A 22316-nucleotide genomic window follows, 5' to 3' on the forward strand; every position below is an offset into this window, starting at 1 on the left:
CAGAAAAAGGATCACTGGACTTCTCCCACATAAAATGAACCAATCTCCTTCAAAAACTAAAAATAGATGCTCATCTACTATAGTCTTGCTTAAAAAACAGAATCTATGCCCTTGAACGAAAACCACTGTATGTATTTTAATGTAAAATCCAATGAGACAACATGTCCAGTAAATGGCAAATAATTGCTATTACATGTTACTCAATTTTAAGCAGTCATAAAAATCAGTTAAAGTTACATGTTTTGTGTCTTAAAAGCCTCATCTATTTAGTGAAGACCATAAGTCCATCTACTTTACTGATTAGTAAAAGTTAGCATGACCTCCACTAAAAATGTACAAAAACAAATCCATACACACAGGTTGTGGAACAGAGAGTCTTGACAGTCTGCTTCCAGGAACTTACATGAGATGGTATGTAGATATCATAAGAGTTTCCTGAATCAACATCAATTACATGGAAACCAGTGTGTGAACCAAAAATAACCTTTAATCTTTGACCTTCTTCTACTGTGAGATCAACAAGCAGTGGCTTGTGCTGGAGATCTGCAAAAGACTTTAAAAATCACCCCATGAGTACCCACATCATTCAAAGACGTTATCTTAATAAATTTTTCCTTTAGCCATTTCCTGTGGAAGTTAATGTCTGACTTTCTTAAATTGAAAAGCTAGGAAATCTTTCTTTCAATTTTAGGGCTACTCATATTCTGACTCTGGGAGGAAGAGTCTAGCATCCATTTGTTCCCCTTTTTCTACCCCTTGTGCTCCAGGGCAGAGAAGCTGGTTGACAGTTGTCAGTTTTGATAGTATCGTCATATATTAAAAACTTGGTGTCTGGGTGCTGCTGTTCTTCCCTGTTTACTTCTGGCCTTTTCCCCAAGAAGAAGGTCCAGTCACCTCTCTGGCCCCTCCCCTTCCCAAGGGACAGCCAGGCCCAGGCATAGCTACTACCTTTTCAGAGACAGACTGGGTGGGCAGGCGGGCCAGCCCTGTGCTAAGCCTGTTCAGGGTTAACAGGCATGCTCTGGTTCTGACTCTCCTGGGTGAATGAGTACACATCAGGCTGGCGCTTTCTCTAAACTTAATGTTGAGATCTGAGACTTGGGTTTGGGCGATAGAGGACGGTGGGGATGATTCATCTCAAGACTCACGGTTTACGTTGGCTAGCTGGGTTTAAAGGGAAAAGAAAAAAAGAACTCCAGCCACGTTTATCAAAGTTCTGTGTGTGAGACTCCAGAGTCTAAGCCCCAACTAACTGTCAAGTGTTCCTCTGTTTTCCTTTGCCATTATTTAATCCACACTCCACCTGTATTGGCCTTGGAGTCTGGGCGAGAATCTGTAAAACCACAAGTGCCTCGGCTACCATGCCACCGTCACCTAACAGACCCCTCCCTCCTTCTCTTTTGCTAACATCATTCTCACATATGGGAGGTTCGAGCCTCATCTCCTTGTCCCACGGGAGGGCTCGACCCCCTGCCAGCTCCAGTCTTTCCTCTTCGAGTCCTTGCCTTTGCTCTTCCCTCTTTCTAGGCTGGCCATGGTTTGCTCAACAAAGCATTTTGCAGTCAATCCTGCACTTTGGCTAGTACACTGATGACAGTAACTTCAGAACCGGAATGGGAACGGGATCTTGATTGAAAAGCTTTTGTGAAGAGAGACTTTGGCAGGCCAGCAGCACAGCCGCACAGCCGTAGCTGTCAGGAGTCATCCCTGAAGTGTTATTACTAACCCAATGCATTCCAAACATTTCTCTCCATAAAAGCGGGGTTAACGAGTGGGGCCCATTTCGCATCTTCCTGAGCACATCACAAGTGAACTCCTTGCCCTGCTAAAGGAACAAGATAGAAGCGGGGGTGATTCAACTCTGAAGAGGGCTTTGTAATGTTCCCAAGGCAAATTCTGCCCTCACGTGGCATATGTGGCAACAGAAAATACATAAAGGGTCAAAGAAAGATAATAGCCATAAAGGTGGGGAGAAAAAGTGAGGGCCAAGGAGATATAAAGAAAGAGAGAGATGTAGGCAGAGAGTAAGAATGAACAGAAGGTAAATTCACACTGGCTATGGGTAGACTGTGCAGCTCTGAAAACATCAGAGTGCCTGTAAGCACTGGTCCTTCTGGCATTTGGGGGTCAGCTTTCATGATCTGGAGTCAATGGGACCAGCATTTCCCCATCCTACTTCTGTTGAAGCTCATTAGTTATCAAGCCAACCACAGTGGGTACAGACTTAGACAAGGTAAAAAATGAAACAGCAATGAAAATTGAAGGATGCAGAGAAACTAGGCCATTTCCATATGTGACTACATTCAGTATTCATTTCAGAGAAGTCCAACAGCAATGGGGATATATAAGCATCAAGTGAGTTTTAGCGACTTTTCCCCAAAAGGCTTACAAGGATTACAAGATTTAGAGACTCAGTTCAGCCTTGAGCTTCAGTGCTGCTTGCTGTTGATCTGCCTTTTTCAGATGAAATATCAAGAGAGTGCCCTAGTTAGGTGGGTGTATAATAAATCTCATTGCCTACTAGCATAATGAATGCGTTGCCTGGTCACCATTCCATACTAAATGCCACTTAGAGATGAGGATGCATAGACCTGAAATGGAGGAGGGTGTACCCAAATTTTAATTTGACTAATTAACAGTATTTACTAATACCTAGTCTTTACTTTTAGAATAACAAATAAGAGCTCCTACACTTTTAAAAGAGGTTTATTACATACAGAAAAATTGGTACTAGTGTATGTGTAAGTTAACCACTGTTAACTGATGGGAACCTAAACTATATAAAAAAACAAGCCCTTGTTAGGTAATCACATGCCTACTTACCTTAAATGCCATGAACTTATGATATGGTTTAGGAGCCCAAGCATATATCTCCACAGCATTCTTTAAGGCAATCACCAAGAATTTGATCCTTTCATATTTGACTGTAATAGAAAAATTATGAATTAAAATAGTTCATTAATTTATTCAAGTTTTTGTATTAATGAATGTGTAAACCACTATATCTATATATCTATATCTATATCTATATATATATATATATATATGTATATATACACATACATACACACACACACATATATATCATCCTGATTGAGGGTAATGCTCTGGTGTGGGATGTTCTCATAGATACAGATTTAACTTCCTTTAATGTACTTGGTTTGCAGGATACTTGGGGCCTTTTGCTTCATACTGAAGGCTCTTTTCTTCATCTAAAGATGTAACTGGCTTAGGACTGCCTCTAAGCACTAGGTCTAGATGTGAATTATTTATTCTAAGAAGAATCTGTATAAAAATCCTTCATGTTTCCTTGCCTGGCTTTTATGTTCACACACATGTAAGCAGCTGAGAGCTGATATGGCAAGATGGTAGAAAAATCAACAAATGGGTAGAGACATAATGGCTGCCACTCGCTTATTACTCAAATTTGGATTCCAGTTATTAGGAATTCAAAAAGGACAGTGCCCTTAACATGAGACCCCAGAGAGATCCCTCTCCCTTCCTGCTATGTGAGGTTATAGGAAAAAGACCACTGTCTATGCCCCAGGAAGCAGACCCTCACCAGATACTGAATCTGCCACCAACTTGATCTTGGCTCTTCCCAGCCTCTAGAGCTGTGAGAAATAAATTTATGTTGTTTATAAGCCACCCAGTCTGTGGTATTCCGTTATAGCAGCTTGAACAGACTAAGACAGTACACATGGCAGTCTTTTTATTTACAAAATGTTTGAAAAAACAGAATATTCTGTGTCCTAAAGAATTTAGCCCAGGATAACTGACCAAATTCTTGTTCTCTGAGCTCTTTTTCTGTAGCATGCCTCTCCTGTTTACTATTCTGTCTTTAATATACTTTCAAATACTTCTTCAGTGATTTATTTCCATATTTCTAAATGACATGCTGGTAATGTTATTTACAACTTTTTTCAGCTGTAGATATTACCTACTGACTCTGGAGAATGGACAGGGTCTAGTCTCTTACAGCCATCTCCTCTCTCTAGATCTCTCTCTCAAACGTACACATCTCTTCCTCCCCACACCTCCAATATAGTTATATTTACAAGTTTTGGTTAAGTCAAAATCCTGTGTTTAAATCATTATTGTTCATAGATGAGGCATGTAGTATACCATTATTATACTGCCTTTCTCGCTGTCACATTGTGTTCACCTCCTCATTTTCTATGTATGTGTCTCTAAGCACATGGAAACTTTCTGTTAGTGCTGTCAGTACAGTCAAAGATGGCAGGTAATCTATTAGTAACATTTTATTTTTCTTGTAGGTACCTCTTCCTGAACCCTCCATTGTCCCACTTTGCCTGGACTAATTTCTTTCTCCTTCTCTGTCTTTCTATATATACACATCCTGCCTGTTCTGTTTCTCTGGAGAGCCCTGGCTAATACAGATGGGTTATAAAATACTAAGTGAAAAAATCTTTTCCTTTAGAACTTTGAAAGCCTTGCTCCATTGTCTTTTTTTCTTTTTTCTTGGCCGTGCTGCACGGCATGTGGGATTTTAGTTCCCTGACCAGGGATCAAACCCTCGCCACCTGCAGTGGGAGCATGGAGTTTTAACCACTGGACTGCCAGGGAAGTCCCCTCCATTGTCTTCTAACCTTCTAGTACTGCTGCAAGTCCCAGGCCACCTAATTCTGTGTCTATTACATGTAAACTGTTTATTTATTTACTTATAATTTGAAAGCTTTAAGAGCCTTCTCATTTCCTGGGTGCTGAAATATCATGTTGCTATGTCTTCTTGTGAGTCTTTTTTCATTCACTATACTAGGTACTCAGTGAATCTTTTTAATTTGAGATTTTGAGGTCTTAATTCTAGAAACTTTTCTTGTATTCTTTCTTTGATGCTTTCTTCCCCTTCCACTTCTTAATCTTTTTCCTAAAACTCATGTAACTTACATTTTGAACCACTTGGACTGAAACTTTTATTCTCTTACCCATTCTTTTTTCTTTTCTTTTCATTCTACTTTCTAGGACATTTCTCATCTTTGTCTTCCGACCCTTCTACTGCATTTTCTATTCCTGCCAATATATTTTAATTTCCAAGATTTTTTTTTCTTGGTCTCTGAATGACATTCTCCAACCCTGTTCCATCTTTTTTAAAAAAAATAACACCTATTCTTCTTTTATGGAAACAGTATTTCTAAACTCTCTGAAGTTATTATATTGATAGTTTCTTTAAAAAAATTTTTGTTCCACTCCTCATTATCCTTGTTTCCTCTAAAGTCCCTTCTTTCTGTTTAAGTTTCCTTCCCATTAGTGGATTTTCCCACTGTCTGCTCTAGTGGGCTTATCGACTGATGGGTTTCACTTTTAAGGTGGTTAGATAGCATGCTCTTTTCACGGCATTTCAAATATTAGTACCTCAACATCTTTTCTTGCTGGCCATTTAGTTTCTCCAAAGACCATCTTTCAATCTCTTGCTTGGGAGTATAAGCATGGCTGGCAACATTTGGGGTGCTAAACAGGGGAAGGAGGTGTGTGTGTGTGTGTATTAGTGTGTCCTTATAATTCAATATTCCCCATCAACAGATTGGCTGTGCCCACCTTTCATCTTCTGCTGCTGTCAGGGAGGGTGGCTGCCTGACTGGGTTCTGGAGGATTTACTGTTCATCAACTTTCCAACAATCCTCCCATTTTCAATCCCACCCTCCACCTCCATCTCAGATACACCTGGGGCCTCAGGTCCTGGGCCTTTCTGGGTGCTGTTGAGTGACTGGATTGATTTTGATGACTTTCCTCACAGCAGACTTCGAATTCAGCATTTCCTGGTCAGCTAGTTCTGTTCCTAGTCATCTAACAATTCTTGTTCAATTTTGTTGACATCTCTTATCTGTTTTCTCTTCTCCTGGTCCCTTTGTCCTTGTAGGTTTACAGCACTTTTATTTCTTCATGGTTATTTTAATGGGTCTTTGGGAGTGAGTTCAAACTGGAGCCTAAGACTTTATTCTGAATGCATTCTTTGAACTTCATCAATCTAACTTTCTGGGGAAATAATGCAAGTATATTTAAGGTTCCAGCAGTGTCTTAAACTGGTCACAAATGCATCATCAATATCTGATGGAAAAAAACTAAATGAAACTTAACTGAGTAATTTGGATTGAGCAAACAATTCCATGTCTTCAGACTTACCAACTTTGTAATGTATACAGCCTTCCAAGTCCCCAACAGTGATCCAGCCTTGTTTCTTTTCTACTTCTGGGTCATTGTGTAATATTCTGTTTCTTAACCATGAAAGATAGTAAACTCGTAGCTTATTCTTCTTTCCTGTTGAAGTAATAGAACTTTAATTTCAAGGCCCTGAGACAGCTTTTTCTCTCAGTCCTTCTCCATCTCCATTTTATTTTGTTTACACTTGTGTGTGTGTCTGTGTATGTGTGAAGGCACAATAACCAGTGTCTCCAGCATCATCAAAGTATTGTCTCTGCCAGAACTTACGATCAAGACAGGTCCAAGTGTTTTGGGCAAATAACCATTGCATAATTTGTCTTTACCTTCTGGTGCTTTCTTATTTGAGCAAGGTGCTCTTATTCTCTCCTCCCAGTGCAAAGGGCAGTGTCTGCTCAGTAAGACCTAATTCTGTAACGGAATGGTGGATCAGTGTTCCAAAACATTCCAGATCTAATTACATGAAGGAGTTTTGACAACTGGACATTTTAGCATACTCATGTGTGACTACCTTTCCCTCACCTTCTACCCAACAGCATATGTTAATGCAGAGCCCCCCTTACTCGCCTCCTCTATTACTTTAAAGACGACAGCTGGTAGTAGGTTCATTTTACCAAACAGAAAAAGGAATTTCTTAAGGAGATATGAGAAACAAGTTCAATGATGGCAATCAGGGCTCAGAAAATAACTCTTGGACATGTCTACAGTGCTGAGATCCCTAAAAGGAGTGTCAAACAAAAATAAGAACGGAGAAAAAGATGTGTACTTGGAAAAAAACACAAAAGTTCCCTTTGGTAAATGATGGGAAAGAGATCATGGAGTAAAGAATTCTTAGTATGATAAGGAAACGTCTTAAAAACATTGAGGAGTTTTAAATTGAGGAGCAAAATTTAATATATTGAGATTATCTGAGTACCAGATAAGAAGATGTCCCTTTGGGTGGCTTTTCCTAAGTGATCAGTAATTTAAGCCTGTGGGTTATACTTCTTGGGGACTTATTTTCCTTTGACTTCTCTTAGGTGTCAAAAAATGTTCCATATTTTGCAGCTGTGATATATACCAGAAGAAAAGAATTCATTAAAGCATTGCACACTGGATTTGACAGGAGAGTACATTTATAACCTAAATTAAGGGAACCATGTGCAGTTACTATTCCTTTTTATAACCAAAAGCCTTGAATATGCATTGATTTCTATAGCTAGGATGGGCAGGAGGGCTGGTGCTTTCTCCTCTGTGCCAACACAGATCCGAGGGCAGTTCAAGAAAATTTGGCTCCTGTTTTTATTTTCTTCTTTCCCTACCTATGAACCTCATGATAATAGGAAAGGGTTACACTTTTTAAAATGGGATGTGTCACTAGCAACATAATGAAGTCTGAACATGAATTTTCTGATATCATTTCCACTTTTGGTAGGTGACTGGCAGACGTACGGTTTTAAATTTGATTTGGGGGTATTGCAATCAAGAACGCATTACCCAGAATAAAGGAGTACGCTGAATTAAACAAAAATGATAATACAAGAAGAATTTGCTTGGCAAACCCTTATTTGGGGAGAATAAAAAGAGATGAAACTGAGCATTCAATGGACAGGCAAAAGAGGAAATTGTAGCCTCAAATGAGGGCACTTTCTCAAAACAGAAGTACAGCTGAAGAGTTAAACTTTATTCAAGGTTCAACCCAAGAGGAGCCCTATGTTTCTCTTTGTAAAACAATGGCTGGTTCTCAAACTTGGCTGCACAGTGGAGACACGTCAGGAGCCATGAAAGCTTCTGAGACCTGGGCCACACTCCCAGATTCTGACCCGCTAGTCTGGGGTGCATCCTGGAGTTTTCACACCTCCTCAGGTGGTTCTAATGTGCAGGGGTACTGTCGGTTTCATACTGGATGGGATGGGAGGGGAAAAGAGGGGTATTATTTATTAAACTCCTTCAAACACCATCCGAAAGAAAAAACTTGCAAGAACATAGACCCCTTCAGGTTACATTTTTAACTTGTCAGTAGTAAGGCCTTCACTTTTGTCTCTCTTTTTTTTTAAGCTCTTTTTGGGAAGTGGAAAGCTGCAGAGGGTGGCAATGATTCCTACCTTCCAATCTCCTTGCAGACTCAATCACCCAATGGGCCAGCTGCACTTGCTAAAATGTCAGTGAACTATAAACTAAAGCAGTTCTTATAAGAGACCAGAGAAATTTCTGCTTACAAAATTTCTCACTCCCAGAAGCCTACATTTATTGTTTTGAATTTAATTTTATTTTTTATACAGCACGTTCTTAATAGTTATCTATTTTATACATATTAGTGTATATATGTCAATCCCAATCTCCCAATTCATCCAGAAGCCTACATTTTTATATTCTCCATCTGAGAGTGGACGGCAATGACTGGAGTACAGACACCTTAAAAGGATCCTTGCTGAGTCCTGGCAGAGGGTGAAGGCCCATACGTACACAGCCGTGGTGGTATGTCTCTGTCTCATTCAGATTTCAGGCAGAGGTGAGAGACTTCCCTTTGAAGGTCAGAATCTCTGGAGTTACAAAACGTGGGTGATGTCATTCTGGCCCTACTGCCATAATTTATCGTGCTGCTCGTTGGCTGGGAAGGGCAGAGCTTACTATTCCTTCCGAAGTGAGGTGATCACCTTTTCCATCTGTGCAGACCTGGAGGACTTGGTCACCCCAGCAACATACCTGATATCGTCACGAGGACATTCAGTCCCTCTAGCACATCCATCTGCTGAAATCGCCTCCGGTTGATCAGATTATAAACTTTGCCTTGCCCGCTTCGGTCCAAAAGCATCAGGCCATTTTCAGTTCCCACCAGGAGGTTTACACCTGCAAATTTAAGAAGCATCCCAAGACTGACTCTTATGGACTTTACTCTTCTGCATCCAGGGTCCCTTTAAAACCTAAGAAACTGTGACTTGTAAATATAAACTAATGGGCAAGCAGGTACGACAGTAGGGAGTGTAGAAGTAGTAGCTCTGAGACAGTAATTAAATCACTGTCCCTCTGGTAATGAAATTAGTTTTCTTTTATAAAGTAGTAGCAGCATTCATTACATGTAGCCTTTTACTACCTAAACTAGAGTTCTTCTCAAGAGGAGCCCGAGGCACAGATGTGATGCGAGCACAATCTGCTTTTATTCCTTTCCTGTAACACCCACCCTTTTCTTGGCTCTCTCTATAAATCATACCTCGAGACTTCCCCAAGGTTCACCCCACTCCTATTCATGCAGTGATTTCTAGCCTACCCACCTTCTACATATAATTGAGTGCCCCAATCCCATACTCTATTGGAAGAAAAGTCCTTCTTCCTTCTCACACCAAAGTTTAATTTACATCCCATACTTTAAGGTTCTGCTCTTTGTTAGGGAAATAATAAGCCAATTCAAGTGCAGGTATTACTAGCCCAAGAGGCACAGAAATATTGACTGTAAGGCAGGGGTCCCCAATTCCCCACCCCCCGCCGTCCGTGGAAAAATTGTCTTCCACAAAACCGGTCCCTGGTGCCAAAAAGGTTGCGGACCGCTGCTGTACGGGACTTCTCAGGCATCTAACTCTAGCCCAGCCCATCTCCCATGCAGTAATTCCTATTACAAAAACTCTGGTAGGTAAGTGGTCTTCTCTGGATAGCTACAATCTTGAAAATTCATCTCTAGGCAAATAAACACCCCTGACTCCCAACATACACACAGACACGTGCACACATTGTGAGTTCAGCCGTGCAATGGCCTATATTTACGAACGGGTAACTTTTCCACTTCTTTTGCTTACTGCACATCTGTCTTCTAAGTAACGTGAATGTCTGCTCTTTCAACCACATGTTAGTCAATATGAAACACGGTTATCTTGTTGTTTTCTAATAGTCTCTTCTCCAGAGGACAGAGCCTTACTCCCCTGAAATGGTTTCCAGGCTCTGTGCTCATCCCTGCTAACAACTCAAATGCTTTTGCCCTTATAAAATTGTGGTGCTTCAAACTAGGTGTAGTATTTTAGATGGGTGCAGATGAGTCGTGTCCTTCCTTGATCTGTATGTCATGTTTATGGTAACATAGACCAGGCTTTTGATAGAATCTCATCACACCTATACTGAGTCTGAGGTCAGCTAAAATCTGTAGATCTTTTTCACAAGAACTGCAGGTTGATTTTTTAAAAAATTAATTAATTAATTAATTAATTAATTTATTTATTTATTTTTGGCTGTGTTGGGTCTTCGTTTCTGTGCGAGGGCTTTCTCCAGTTGCGGCAAGCGGGGGCCACTCTTCATCGCGGTGCGCGGGCCTCTCACTATCACGGCCTCTCTTGTTGCGGAGCACAAGCTCCAGACACGCAGGCTCAGCGGCCATGGCTCACGGGCCCAGTTGCTCCGCGGCACGTGGGATCCTCCCAGACTAGGGCTCGAACCTGTGTCCCCTGCATTGGCAGGCAGATTCCCAACCACTGCGCCACCAGGGAAGCCCCAGGTTGATGCTTTGAACTAAAAGGGAAGGCTCATCATTTGTTGTCCTTTTCAAGTTTTATCTTGCTACTACTACTGGTATGGCCTTTGGCAATTCACTAAAATATTCTGTGCAGCTTTTTCAACTGTCACATGAAGGTCACGCCATTATTGTCCTTGCAGAATGTTGTATGGATCACAGAGACAGGACGTGGGGCACATCACACAGCGCCGGGCACAGAGTGGGCGTATATTAAGTGGTAGTTAGTTCTGTTGTTGGCTTTAGCCCATCACTGTTATGTGACAAGGTCACTCTGAATCTCATTGCTATCCTGGGTATCAGTTCTTTCTAAATATAAAATTGTATCAGTTAGGGTATCAGTTCTTTCTAAATATAAAATTGCTCTTGGTCTCTCTTGAGGCAGAGACAGTCCCAAATCGGGTCTCGAACACCCATGATTCAATCAGCACTTTTCTGATAGTAAGATTCCTGTTTGAGGGCCAATTCATTAATGAATGGTAAAAAAGCACCAACTTACCCCACAGAGCTGCACAGAGTATTTCTGAGTTGAATCGCTTCTTGTATTTTCTGATTTCTGGTGTGTCGCTATGAGGCCGAATGTTGGTTGGGTTTACGTTTACCACTGAAATCTTTCTTGCTTCATTTAGTTTGGCCTGTTCTTGCCTAAGAAGTTCGCTAGTAAACAGAGCTTTGAGAAAAAGAATCAGAGAAGTCAGTGGCATCTTAAAATATAACCAATGGAGATATGGAAAAGGGGCTTCAAATAACTACGATTTCTCCTTGTTTAGTGTGCATTATGGTAAAGGCAAAGAAACACTGAAACTATAAATATTTTACACTTTTTTAGTTAGAATAAAGTATGTCATTCATAAAAGCAGTGTTTTATCCGTTAGTAAAACAGGCTTATAGACACTACTTGAGTAGTTTAGGGAATTAATATTCATCTCATAAAATTCAACACACCATCCTCATCTCCTGTAATATATGCAGGACAGATTAACTTTTTGAAATTCCACATTATCAATTGACAAACTGGTCTAAGTTGAGTCTGATGATTAGTGAGTTGCAGAATTCTAGAAAGCAAGACTGTCCTCTAAATCAGCCAGACTTTTGAAGTGGGAAGCACACACCTAGAACTCAACACAACTCAACACGCATTTATTTTGTCTACTGCGTGCACAGCACTGTACCCAGAAATTGCTTCTGAGAAATATGTGGTGAGTTTGGAGATCTCTGAGGAACAGCTTTTCCTAGGGCCCCTGGATACCTCTGGGTTCCTACCAGAATCAAAATAGAAGAGATGAAAAAAAAATAGAAAGAACTTTGTTTGAGGAATCCTATTTAAAAAAAAGTCTTCCCTTTAAGACAGGGCCTAAGCAGTTAATGGCTTAACTATTGAACTAATAATTAATTTTTTATCAGGTCATATCAGAAAGGAAAACCAAGCTGTTTCTAAAACACTGGGGCCTTCTAGCTTACCGGCAGCTGATGATTCCTCATCCTCTTCATCTTCATCAGTGGGAGACGTCTGGTACACTCTGGGGTCCACAAAGGGGGTGAAGGAGGCTTTGGTGCTGCTCCCCATGCCATACTAATAAATAAGCAAGAAGATTAAGAAGAGCAGATAGATAAATACGGTAGCAACAAACGATGCTAATAATACTTTGCTTAAAATTATTAGAGACTCTTCAAACCATCCAACTGTTCACACTCTGACCCCCAAGTCGAAGTGTGTGCCTCTCTCTCCAGCTTCTACTGATACTGGTTCCTCACTAACCATTATGTCTTTGCAGGGTTTCATTAATCATCAGACTGCAAGAATTGTAGTGAGCAAATTATATTATGGACCATATGTAGCACCTTAATATCTGATAAGATGGCTGTAGTGACAGAGCCTATTTCTCCCTTGAAGTAAAAGCAATCTCCTATTGACCAAATGGTTTTAAGAAAAGCTGACACAAATTGGCAGTAAACTAAGTAAGCATAGCAACACAGCAGCACTTCATCCTGAACACATGATCAACCAAAGACTCCCTCTTGGGGCCTTTGGGGCCTTCCATGCTGGCCTGGTGATGCAGGTGGATTGGTGTTGGCTCAAGAAGCCTTAAAATCTGCAATTCAGGGACAATTTCATCCAGGGAATGAAGATTTTTCCTTTCCATGATAGTTTCCTTAAAAGGATACTTATATGCCCTATGTGGGAACTTCATGAAGATATTAGGTTTGCAGGCAATATACCTTAAGGGCTTATTTAAAAAATAATCTCAAGGGCTTAGAGAGCACAATTAAGATATGAAGTCAGAACTAAACTAGGGAACAGTAAACTATCAAGGCTTCATGTCCCAATATTCCATTTTTGAGTTTTGTCAAAGGAGCTTCAATATCCATCTCCCAAATTTGTCTATCTCCACTCCTACTTACACTCAAGTCCTTTTAATATTATAAACAGATCTGCATTCAATATAAGAAGCATCTTTTGGGGGGATAAATGTCTTTAAGTTTTAATTTTTTAAGTTTTTTTTTCAGGTTTTTATTTAAAAATAAAACCAGTATCCCAAGACCCCTAAACACATAAGGAGAAAACCACAAAAGCCCAATCTGACTTTAATGCAAGATTTCCCCTTCACGTTATGAAATCAAAACAATTTCATCCTCCATAAGGTAGGACTACCCCTCCCAAATAGAGCACTTTCACAGACATTCTCTCCTTTGATCTTTAGAAGTCTATGAAGGAGGTGTGCAAGTATTGACATTCCCACTTCGAGCTGGGGAAGCAGCAGAATGTGAAGTAGGGTCTGACCGCACGGAGTCCTCCTTGGTACCCAAAGTCAGGCAGAAAACAACCGTCCACCGTGCATGAAGCTATAATAGTGCTCTATGTTCTTTTCCTTGCAGCAAAGTTCACCTGCTCTATAGCTTTAGAATCCAAATGGTGCATCATAAAAACTCAGTGCATGGACAACCTCAAAAACAGCGTTATAAACTGTGTGCATTATAAACACATGTAGGGTCTATGTGTGATTCAAAGGACTATTAATGGAACATGACCAAGCACTGTGATCTCATCCGACTGGTCAAGCTCGGTCAATGAAATCTACAAGCACTTCCTGGCAGATTGTTTATTCTGGCTTTCTTCCCCAGACTCTTTTCTGTGTAGGAAAGATAATATCCCACTTCTCCCTTTCTTGTGCGATTTGGAGTTTAGGAAGATGAACACTTTGAGAACGTATCTATTTTTATTTTTCATAAACAAATCATGTCAACCTTATTTCACCTAAGTCAAACTTAGTTTGACTAAATTAATGTAACTATGAACTTCAACTATTGGCCTTGGAATCTCTATAGGTTGAAGTTTCCTTTCCTGGCCTGGGAGATAGGAGGTCTCAGTTCTGCTCCCAGCTCTGTCACGAAAGAGCTGTGTGCCTTTAGGCAAGGCACTTAACCTCTCTGAGCCTCACTATTTGCTTCTGTAAAAACAGGCTTTGGTTCAGATGCTACCTGAGAACTTTTCACTGCTCTGCTTCTAGGATTTGGTCCATTTGATCATATGCATAAGTAGTTATATAGTATAATAAAACCCAACCGAACACGCTTCTGGGAGCTTGGCAAAGCCTCCTTCTCAAGGGGCCCGGGGTCTCAGAACCCCCTGCCGGAGGACAGAGCTGTCGTGGCTATTGCCCAGCACCTACTTCAGTCCCAGAGTCCATCTCCTGGGGGTGAGTGGAGACGCGCCCCAGGCCCTCAGTGGGGGTTCCCGCAGGGGAATGGCTCTGCTGCACCAGGTCCGGGAGGTTGATGTGGCCGGCGAAGCCATTGCTGTCACTATGGCCAGATCGCTTCTTCTCTCCAGATGTCTGAGGGGGCACAACACATGACGGCCGTTAGAGAGGGAAGGCAAAGGCCACAGAGCGATGTCACCCCTCACACAGCACAGCTGCGGTGGCCTGCAGACCGTCCCACTGGGGAGTGGGAAGATATTCAGATTTCTATTTTATCTAAGAAAATAAGAAAAAAGTTAAGCTTTGCTAATATTTAGTACACGGATTGACGCTGGGGCCTTATGCTCCTGCATGAAGGGCTGTCAGGGGTCACATACAATGAGGAGGTGCCCTGCGGGAAGACAGGAATGCTGCGGGTGGAGGGGCACTACGGGGGCCGTGCATTGTGTGTGTGTGCGCTGTGCACGCACACCAGGTCACATCACCAGGTTACAAAGACACAAACCCACAAAACAGAGACATCACCTAAACTATCGCTGAAAAGGAGCAGTAGGATGAGATGTAACACTAATCATTCATGCCCAGTGTACTCCAAGAAAATGCAGAGATGATTCCCAACTCACAGGGTTCTTTGTCAGTCACGAGGTCAAACCAATGATTAACTAATCATATCTGATGAGAGTTACAAAGAAAACATGGAAATCATCTAAAGATTATTTGAAAATAGGAGTTTACATCCACTATCACTAATGTTGAATCTCTCGTTAAGCAGCTATGGTGGCTTGTGCCAGGAGCTGGTAAAAAAAAAAAAAAAAAAGAAGTTATCATGACTGGCAAAGCATCTGAAATATTGTTTATAGCATCCTTTTTTCCCCCCACAAATATTATCTCATTTATTAACTGTGGCTCAGAGATGTTAAATAAGCAGTCTAAGATCACACAGCCCAAGATGGTGAAGGCAGCAGAGACCCGGAGTGTGCCTGCTTTGGCTGGACGCCACTGCCTGCTTCAGAAGCTCGAGTGGGCAAACGGGGGCAGGAGACCAGTCCTCGGGCCCTGTGGCCCTTCCTCCAGTGCCCTGGGCAAAGCCTTCCTCTGAGGTTTGGGAGCGAGGGAGAGACTCTGGGCCACTAAGTCAGCTGGGTCAGCCTTCCCCTAAGGGCCAAACCCTCCCCCCTCGGGTCGGGTCCTTGCACCCATCCCCAGAGCCCACCTCTCCCCTCCCTTCCCCTTCCAGGATCTCCTCCAGGCGGCCACCAGAGCTGTGGAGGGCAGCCTATAGCATTCCTTTTTAATGTCCTTTAAAGGTATTTTATAAAGTATATAATGTTAGTGCAGTAGGACAAATGCATAATTTGTAAACAAATAAATACACTGTGTTATGTGGCAGTCCCTGAAATGCTTACTGATAAGGTTGCATGACCTAACACGTTGGAAATCATTGCCGTGGAGAGCAAAGCCTCCTCTCAAAGATGCTAGGGACGACATACAGAATTAAAAGAAAATCCTGCTCCCAAAAAGCCAGTGCCCATACTGTAAGTCCTGGCTAGTATTGCACTTTCTGATTTCACATTTATATGACTGGCTCACTGAGGTTTCTTACAGCAGACCTGATTAAGTAATGAGTCCCTCTTTGCCTTTTCTCCTTTTCATTCATTTGTCCAACATTTCTGAGTGTCTACTAAGTGTGAAGCATTTTGCTGAACATGAAGGAATCAATCAGGAGCAAGGGAGACACACTCCCTGCCTTGTTTGGGGCTGGCATGGCAAGGGTTCGTGCTGTTTCTCTGACCACCTCACTGGCCTGGCTTCTTCCTTCCGGAGCCTGTCCTGGTCTTGCAGTTATAGCTCTGCACCTGCCTCTGGCTGCAAGTGAAAGGAGGCACTTTTGGGGGAAAGATGAAACAGACTCCCAAGTTCCTGAAGGGGTGCACGTAATTGATGTTACTAGGAAGTTTGAGAAATAACTGGATAGCCTTAGCGCCCTCTGTGTCTCTGGGCACAATACTTCTGGCCCACAACTGTTCAGGAGAGGGGCATTTTCTGGTCTCATTTTGTCACAGTGCTCATCTAAACATTTCATCTTCTAAATTACATTTAAGGGGTTCAGCCCTAATTTATTGTATTATCCCCTCTTTTATGTGTACTGGGCAGCTTCTCCCACCTTCTTACTTCTGTTCAAATACTGAAAAGCTTTTTACCATTTCCCTCCAACTTTCCAGTAGCATAAATCGCACATTGTCTCTTTAGAGTTTTGTGGTCTCTCTTGTATCAGCAGTGTTCTGCCTCAAGCCAAAAATTAATGCAGACACACTGGTTATCAAAGAAAGACCTGAAGAGGCTCAGAAGGGAAATGGCCCAGACAGTGAGAAGCTTGAAGGAATTCAGCAGTGACCCCTGAATCTTCCCACTTCTGAGTCATCACCCCTTTGTTCATTCAACCACCACCCTCTAGAATTAAATACCTTCTGTGTGCCATTCTGCTGGGAACACAAAGATAAATGAACAGCAGCTCTGTCCTTTATGATCTCATTAACAGAGCCCCAAAGAGCCCTACGATCTTCATGCCCTCACCAGTCCCATGGCGGTGGGCACTTGGATGTTCTGAGTATCAGTAGATGCTGGGTATCATGCTGAACACCTTAGGTTCATCTCCTCACAATTCCACCGGGGGCTAGCTTATATTACCCCCATTTTACAGATGGAAAAGCTTCAGTGTAAAGAATTCAATTAACCTGCCCCATGTGACATGGGTTGTAAGTGGTGAAATCAGGGTCTGAACCAAGGCTGTCTGGAAGCACAGCCCAGCTCTGGTGGCTGCTGTCCTATGTGGCTCCGCTCTCAGCCACAGCTGATTGACTGGACCAGGGGTGGACACCTGAGCCAAGCACGATCAGATTCCCATTGGAATTTCCAGTCAGGCCTGAGAGATACTGGTTAGTCTCTGCTGGGCAGCTGAACTGGGATGTGGTGAACACCTTGCAATTGGGAGGGTGGGTATGGAGACGTGAGAGTACGTGCTTGAGGGGGAAGAGGAAGCTGGTGTGTGGACAGAGAGAACAAGGGAGACAGTGGAGGAAACAGAGATGAGGGTAAGGAGAGACAGGCAGTGAGGGAGCCAGAGATCTGCACACGAGAAGCTGCCTGAGCTCCTAATCCCTTTTCAGTTTCTGGTTCCAACCCTATACAGGGTCCCAACTTGCCTTCTGCCTTTGGATTCCTTCCAGGAAACACCTCGGAATCTCTGATACCTACCCCACCTTTTTTTCTTAATCTGTTGTAAGTGGGTTCTTTTTTCTAGTACCTGTAACCAAAAGAGCCTTCATGACGGTAAGCTAGTATCCTCGTTCAGTGGGTGGACAGACCCTGGAGAGATACCAGCTGGGCAATGAGGAAGGTGCTATGGACAGAGGCCCATGGAGTCCCAGGAGAGGCTTCAAGGAGGAAGGGAAGCTGAGCCAGACCCCCAGGGGTCTGCTGGGTGAAGAGTGGGCTGCAGTGAGGGAGGCAGAGGAGCTCTTCCAGGAGATGGGGCCCTGTGGACAAAGTGGTAGATGGCAGCTGGTGTGGTGTATCCTAGAAGGAGAGTAAAGAAAGGTCCTGTGGGGCTGTAGGAGGGGGAAAGGTAGAATCACAGGGGCAGGGGTGTGCACTACAAGGGGGATTGCCTCTGACAAGACCATGGGTAGGAGAGCCAGCATGCCCCCATAGAAGCATCTGGTCTACTCCAACAAGAAGTACGAGTTAAGTGACTCTCCTTGATGTTCATCTTGGGGAACTGAACCATAAAGAGTTTTTATTTTCTTATCCTTTTGTCATACTTTAATTTGTATTTATCTTTTTAATACACATACTTTTTTTTTTTTTTTTTTGCGGTACACAGGCCGCTCACTGTTGTGGCCTCTCCCGTTGTGGAGCACAGGCTCCGGACGCGCAGGCTCAGTGGCCATGGCTCACGGGCCTAGCCACTCTGCGGCATGTGGGATCTTCCCGGACCGGGGCACGAACCCGTGTCCCCTGCATCGGCAGGCGGACTCTCAACCACTGTGCCACCAGGGAAGCCCAATACACATACTTTTAATGGATTTCAAGTCAGGTTGTTACTTTAAAAGCCCACATTTGTAAAAAGAACACTTCAGAAATTGAGAGGACAAAAAGATTTTAGGGCCCGCAATAGATCAAATTCATATATGACACTGCTGAATGCAATTTTCAAGGTGATTGACTGTGGTCATAGAGTATTGGAATGCTTTAAACAATATGGAGCCATTTGGATGTGGCTGGCAACTGAAATCAAAATGTGGTTCCAAATATCCACGTCAAGGTATTGACTCTGTCCTAAAGATTCAAGCAAATTTGAAACCACATTAGAAATTGGAGTCCTTTTATTTGGAGTCAGAGAGTAACTCATTCCAGAACATTTCCCCTCATGCTTTCCCAAGTGGCAAGGTCTAGTGAGAGAAGCCCTCTACACTTGCATTGAAAGTATCCATTCACCGCACTGGGAGATTTATATGCCAGCACGACACAATGTCAACTTCAGCAGCCAAGTCCATTTTTCATTTCAGGCTTCCGTGAAAGGACTCTTTAAAGTCTACTTGAAAGATTCGGCAAGGCTATAAAACGAAATTCTAGCAAGTTGCTTTGTGAACTAGTCTTCCAGTTATAGCTCTACTGCCCATTATTATTTCAAAGACCTTATTCATCTCAAAACTACAGTTCCTTTCTTTCTAACAAAAATGAGATGCCCTCTGCCTTTTTGGAGACCAAAGCCTGCTATTACTGTTTTCCAATCTACCCTAGCTGAGGAATGGGAATGACAGATCATATACGTTTGTGTTTCAGAAGGAAGAGTGGGAAGTGATAACAAGTAAAAGGAGAGCTTGACGCTATGGAGAGGGTGAAATAAAATAGGTAACATTTATTGGATGCTTACATGCATTAACTCATTTAATCCCCTCAATCATCTTGTGAGTCATATACTATTACTTAAGAAATTTTATAGATGACAAAATTGTTGCAGGGAGAGGTCAAGTAACTTTTGCCCAATGTCACCAGACATTACTTTCCTTCCAAGAAAAGACCTTGCTTGCACGGTGATGATGACGTGAAAAAGAAGAAAAGACGGATTCTAATGTGTCCAGGCCCTTCTTATCGGCACAGATACAATGGGGAAGTAGTGCATGTTGGAGGGACAGGTGCAAGGGAATGTGTGCCCCCTGCCCCCAGATGATGTTCCTAGAGTTTAAAAAGACAAAATTCCTCAAAGTGCTAAGGCGCATTTTTAAGTACATCTTCGGATTTCTTTGTTCTTTCACCAGTACAGCTTAATAGTCTTTAATGTTAATTTAACTAGATAAGATGATATCACCATTTCTTGGAACTACCGAGCATTTTCTACATAAAATCCACAAGGATAAAACCTTGGATGGAGAGGAGAAGGCATAATAAGGCCACTGATGTTATTTGGATAGACCATTCATTTCTGTTTTCCTGTGGTAGGAAACATCTGGGTTTGCCAGTCTTATATCCTCAGGCTCAAATGCTATATTCCGATTTGCATAGCTTCCACTGAAGAATCTGGACAAATGCGATTAAGCTCAGAAGGATGCAGGAAAGGAGGAAGACAATTAAAATCACTCAACCATTTAGAAACACGGGTCCTTCTCCCTCCCCCCACCCATTCCCTAAAATACAAGCAGTAAGCATCCTCTGTGAAAGCTCTAATATAAAAACCAATTAAGAAATGCACTTCTTCTACAGTTTTTATACCAACTTACTTCTCTTATCATCAAGGTCCCTTCTCTTGAAATACTGCTGCTGAAAGTGTCTGCGTGAGAGGTCTCCAGCCCCTGCATGCCGACCATTCCCACATTGTACTGCTCAGCGCTCCCGGGGGCTCCTGTGGGTCTGAAACGGGAAGGAACAACTTTCACGACAGTGTATGTTTAGGGAACACCTGTTTCCTGTCCACAGTAATATTTTTTATTGTAGTGAAATATACATAACATGAAATTTACCATTTTAAGTGTAAAGGTCAGTGGCCTGAAGTACATTCCACTTTCATCTTTTTTTTTCTTTTCTTTTTTTTTTTTTTTTTTCGGTACGCGGGCCTCTCACTGTTGTGGCCTCTCCCGTTGCGGAGCACAGGCTCCGGACGTGCAGGCTCAGCGGCCAAGGCTCACGGGTCTAGCTGCTCCGCGGCATGTGGGATCTTCCCGGACCGGGGCACGAACCCGTGTCCCCTGCATCGGCAGGTGGACTCTCAACCACTGCGCCACCAAGGGAGCCCCATGACTCTTTTTGAATTATGCTTTTCTCCAGCTATATGCCCAATATATTTTTAGTTTTTTTAGTTTTTTAAGGAACCTCCATACTGTTCTCCACAGTGGCTGTATCAATTTACATTCTGACCAACAGTGCAAGACAGTTCCCTTTTCTCCACACCCTCTCCATCATTTATTGTTAGTAGATATTTTGAAGATGGCCACTCTAACCAGTGTGAGGTGATATCTCATTGTAGTTTTGATTTGCATTTCTTTAATGATTAATGATGTTGAGCATTCTTTCATGTGTTTGTTGGCAGTCTGTATATCTTCTTTGGAGAAATGTCTATTTAGGTCTTCTGCCCATTTTTGGATTGGGTTGTTTGTTTTTTTGATATTGAGCTGCATGTGCTCCTTGTATATTTTGGAGATTAATCCTTTGTCAGTTGCTTCATTTGCAAATATTTTCTCCCATTCTGAGGGTTGTCTTTTTGTCTCATTTATGGTTTCCTTTGCTGTGCAAAAGCTTTGAAGTTTCATTAGGTCCCATTTGTTTATTTTTGTTTTTATTTCCATTTCTCTAGGAGGTGGGTCAAAAAGGATCTTGCTATGATTGAATTGATACAGCCACTATGGAGAACAGTATGGAGATTCCTTAAAGAACTAAAAATAGAACTACCATATGACCCAGCAATCCCACTACTGGGCATATACTCTGAGAAAACCATAATTCAAAAAGATACATGTACCACAATGTTCACTGCAGTTCTATTTACAATAGCTAGGACATGGAAGCAACCTAAGTGTCCATCGACAGATGAATGGATAAAGAAGGTGTGGCACATATATACAATGGAATATTACTTAGCCATAAAAAGAAACGAAATTGAATTATTTGTAGTGAGGTGGATGGACCTAGAGTCTGTCATACAGAGTGAAATAAGTCAGAAAGAGAAAAACAAATACCATATGCTAACACATATATATGGCATCTAAAAAAAATGGTTATGAAGAACCTAGGGGCAGGACTGGAAGAAAGATGCAGGTGTAGAGAATGGACTTGAGGACATGGGGAGGGGGAAGGGTAAGCTGGGACGAAGTGAGAGAGTGGCATTGACATATATACACTACCAAATGTAAAATAGATAGCTAGTGGGATAGCAGCTGCATAGCATAGGGAGATCAGTTCCGTGCTTTGTGACCACCTAGAGGGGTGGGATAGGGAAGGTGGGAGGGAGACGCAAAAGGGAGGGGATATGGGGATATATGTATATGTACAGCTGATTCACTTTGTTATACAGCAGAAACTAACACAACATTGTAAAGCAATTATACTCCAATAAAGATGTTAAAATAAATAAACAAATAAATTTTTTTGAAAAGTAAAAAAAAAAAAGGCATCTTCAGGTTCTTGGATCCTATCAAAGTCCAAGGACTTGATGGAATATTCAATCTAAGAAACACACCAATCTTATGACATCTCTGGGACAGAGAAGAAACCTGTCAAGGAGTTTTATCCAAAATGGAGAGACGAAAATATGAAGAGGTGAATCCAGACAAAAAAATGTACAGGAAGACACTTACTAAACTAGAGCAGTGGATTGAATACATTTAAGTACAGGTTAGAACTGATGTGTTTGGGAAGAAACTCCAAAGAAGCATTTTCATTATTTCACTCCCAGAAAGGAGCTATTAATA

General features: G+C 42.1%; 1 protein-coding gene across 5 annotated transcripts in view; it reads right to left on the minus strand.

Moving 5' to 3' along the window:
• The window catches only part of TNIK (TRAF2 and NCK interacting kinase), a 412416-nt gene that overhangs the window by 7640 nt on the left and 382460 nt on the right, over positions 1-22316 (minus strand). For all 5 annotated transcript variants that reach the window (XM_081235887.1, XM_081235886.1, XM_081235888.1 and 2 more), the window contains 8 exons: positions 20133-20262; positions 14323-14487; positions 12113-12224; positions 11151-11321; positions 8863-9006; positions 6142-6276; positions 2824-2924; positions 404-553 (listed from right to left, as the gene is read on the minus strand). In XM_081235887.1, coding sequence (XP_081092013.1) covers positions 404-553; positions 2824-2924; positions 6142-6276; positions 8863-9006; positions 11151-11321; positions 12113-12224; positions 14323-14487; positions 20133-20262 — 1108 coding nt within the window. The remainder of the gene's footprint in view (positions 1-403; positions 554-2823; positions 2925-6141; positions 6277-8862; positions 9007-11150; positions 11322-12112; positions 12225-14322; positions 14488-20132; positions 20263-22316) is intronic.

This window comes from Mesoplodon bidens (assembly GCF_964165515.1).
Source record: "Mesoplodon bidens genome assembly, chromosome: 5".
Lineage (NCBI taxonomy): Eukaryota > Metazoa > Chordata > Mammalia > Artiodactyla > Ziphiidae > Mesoplodon > Mesoplodon bidens.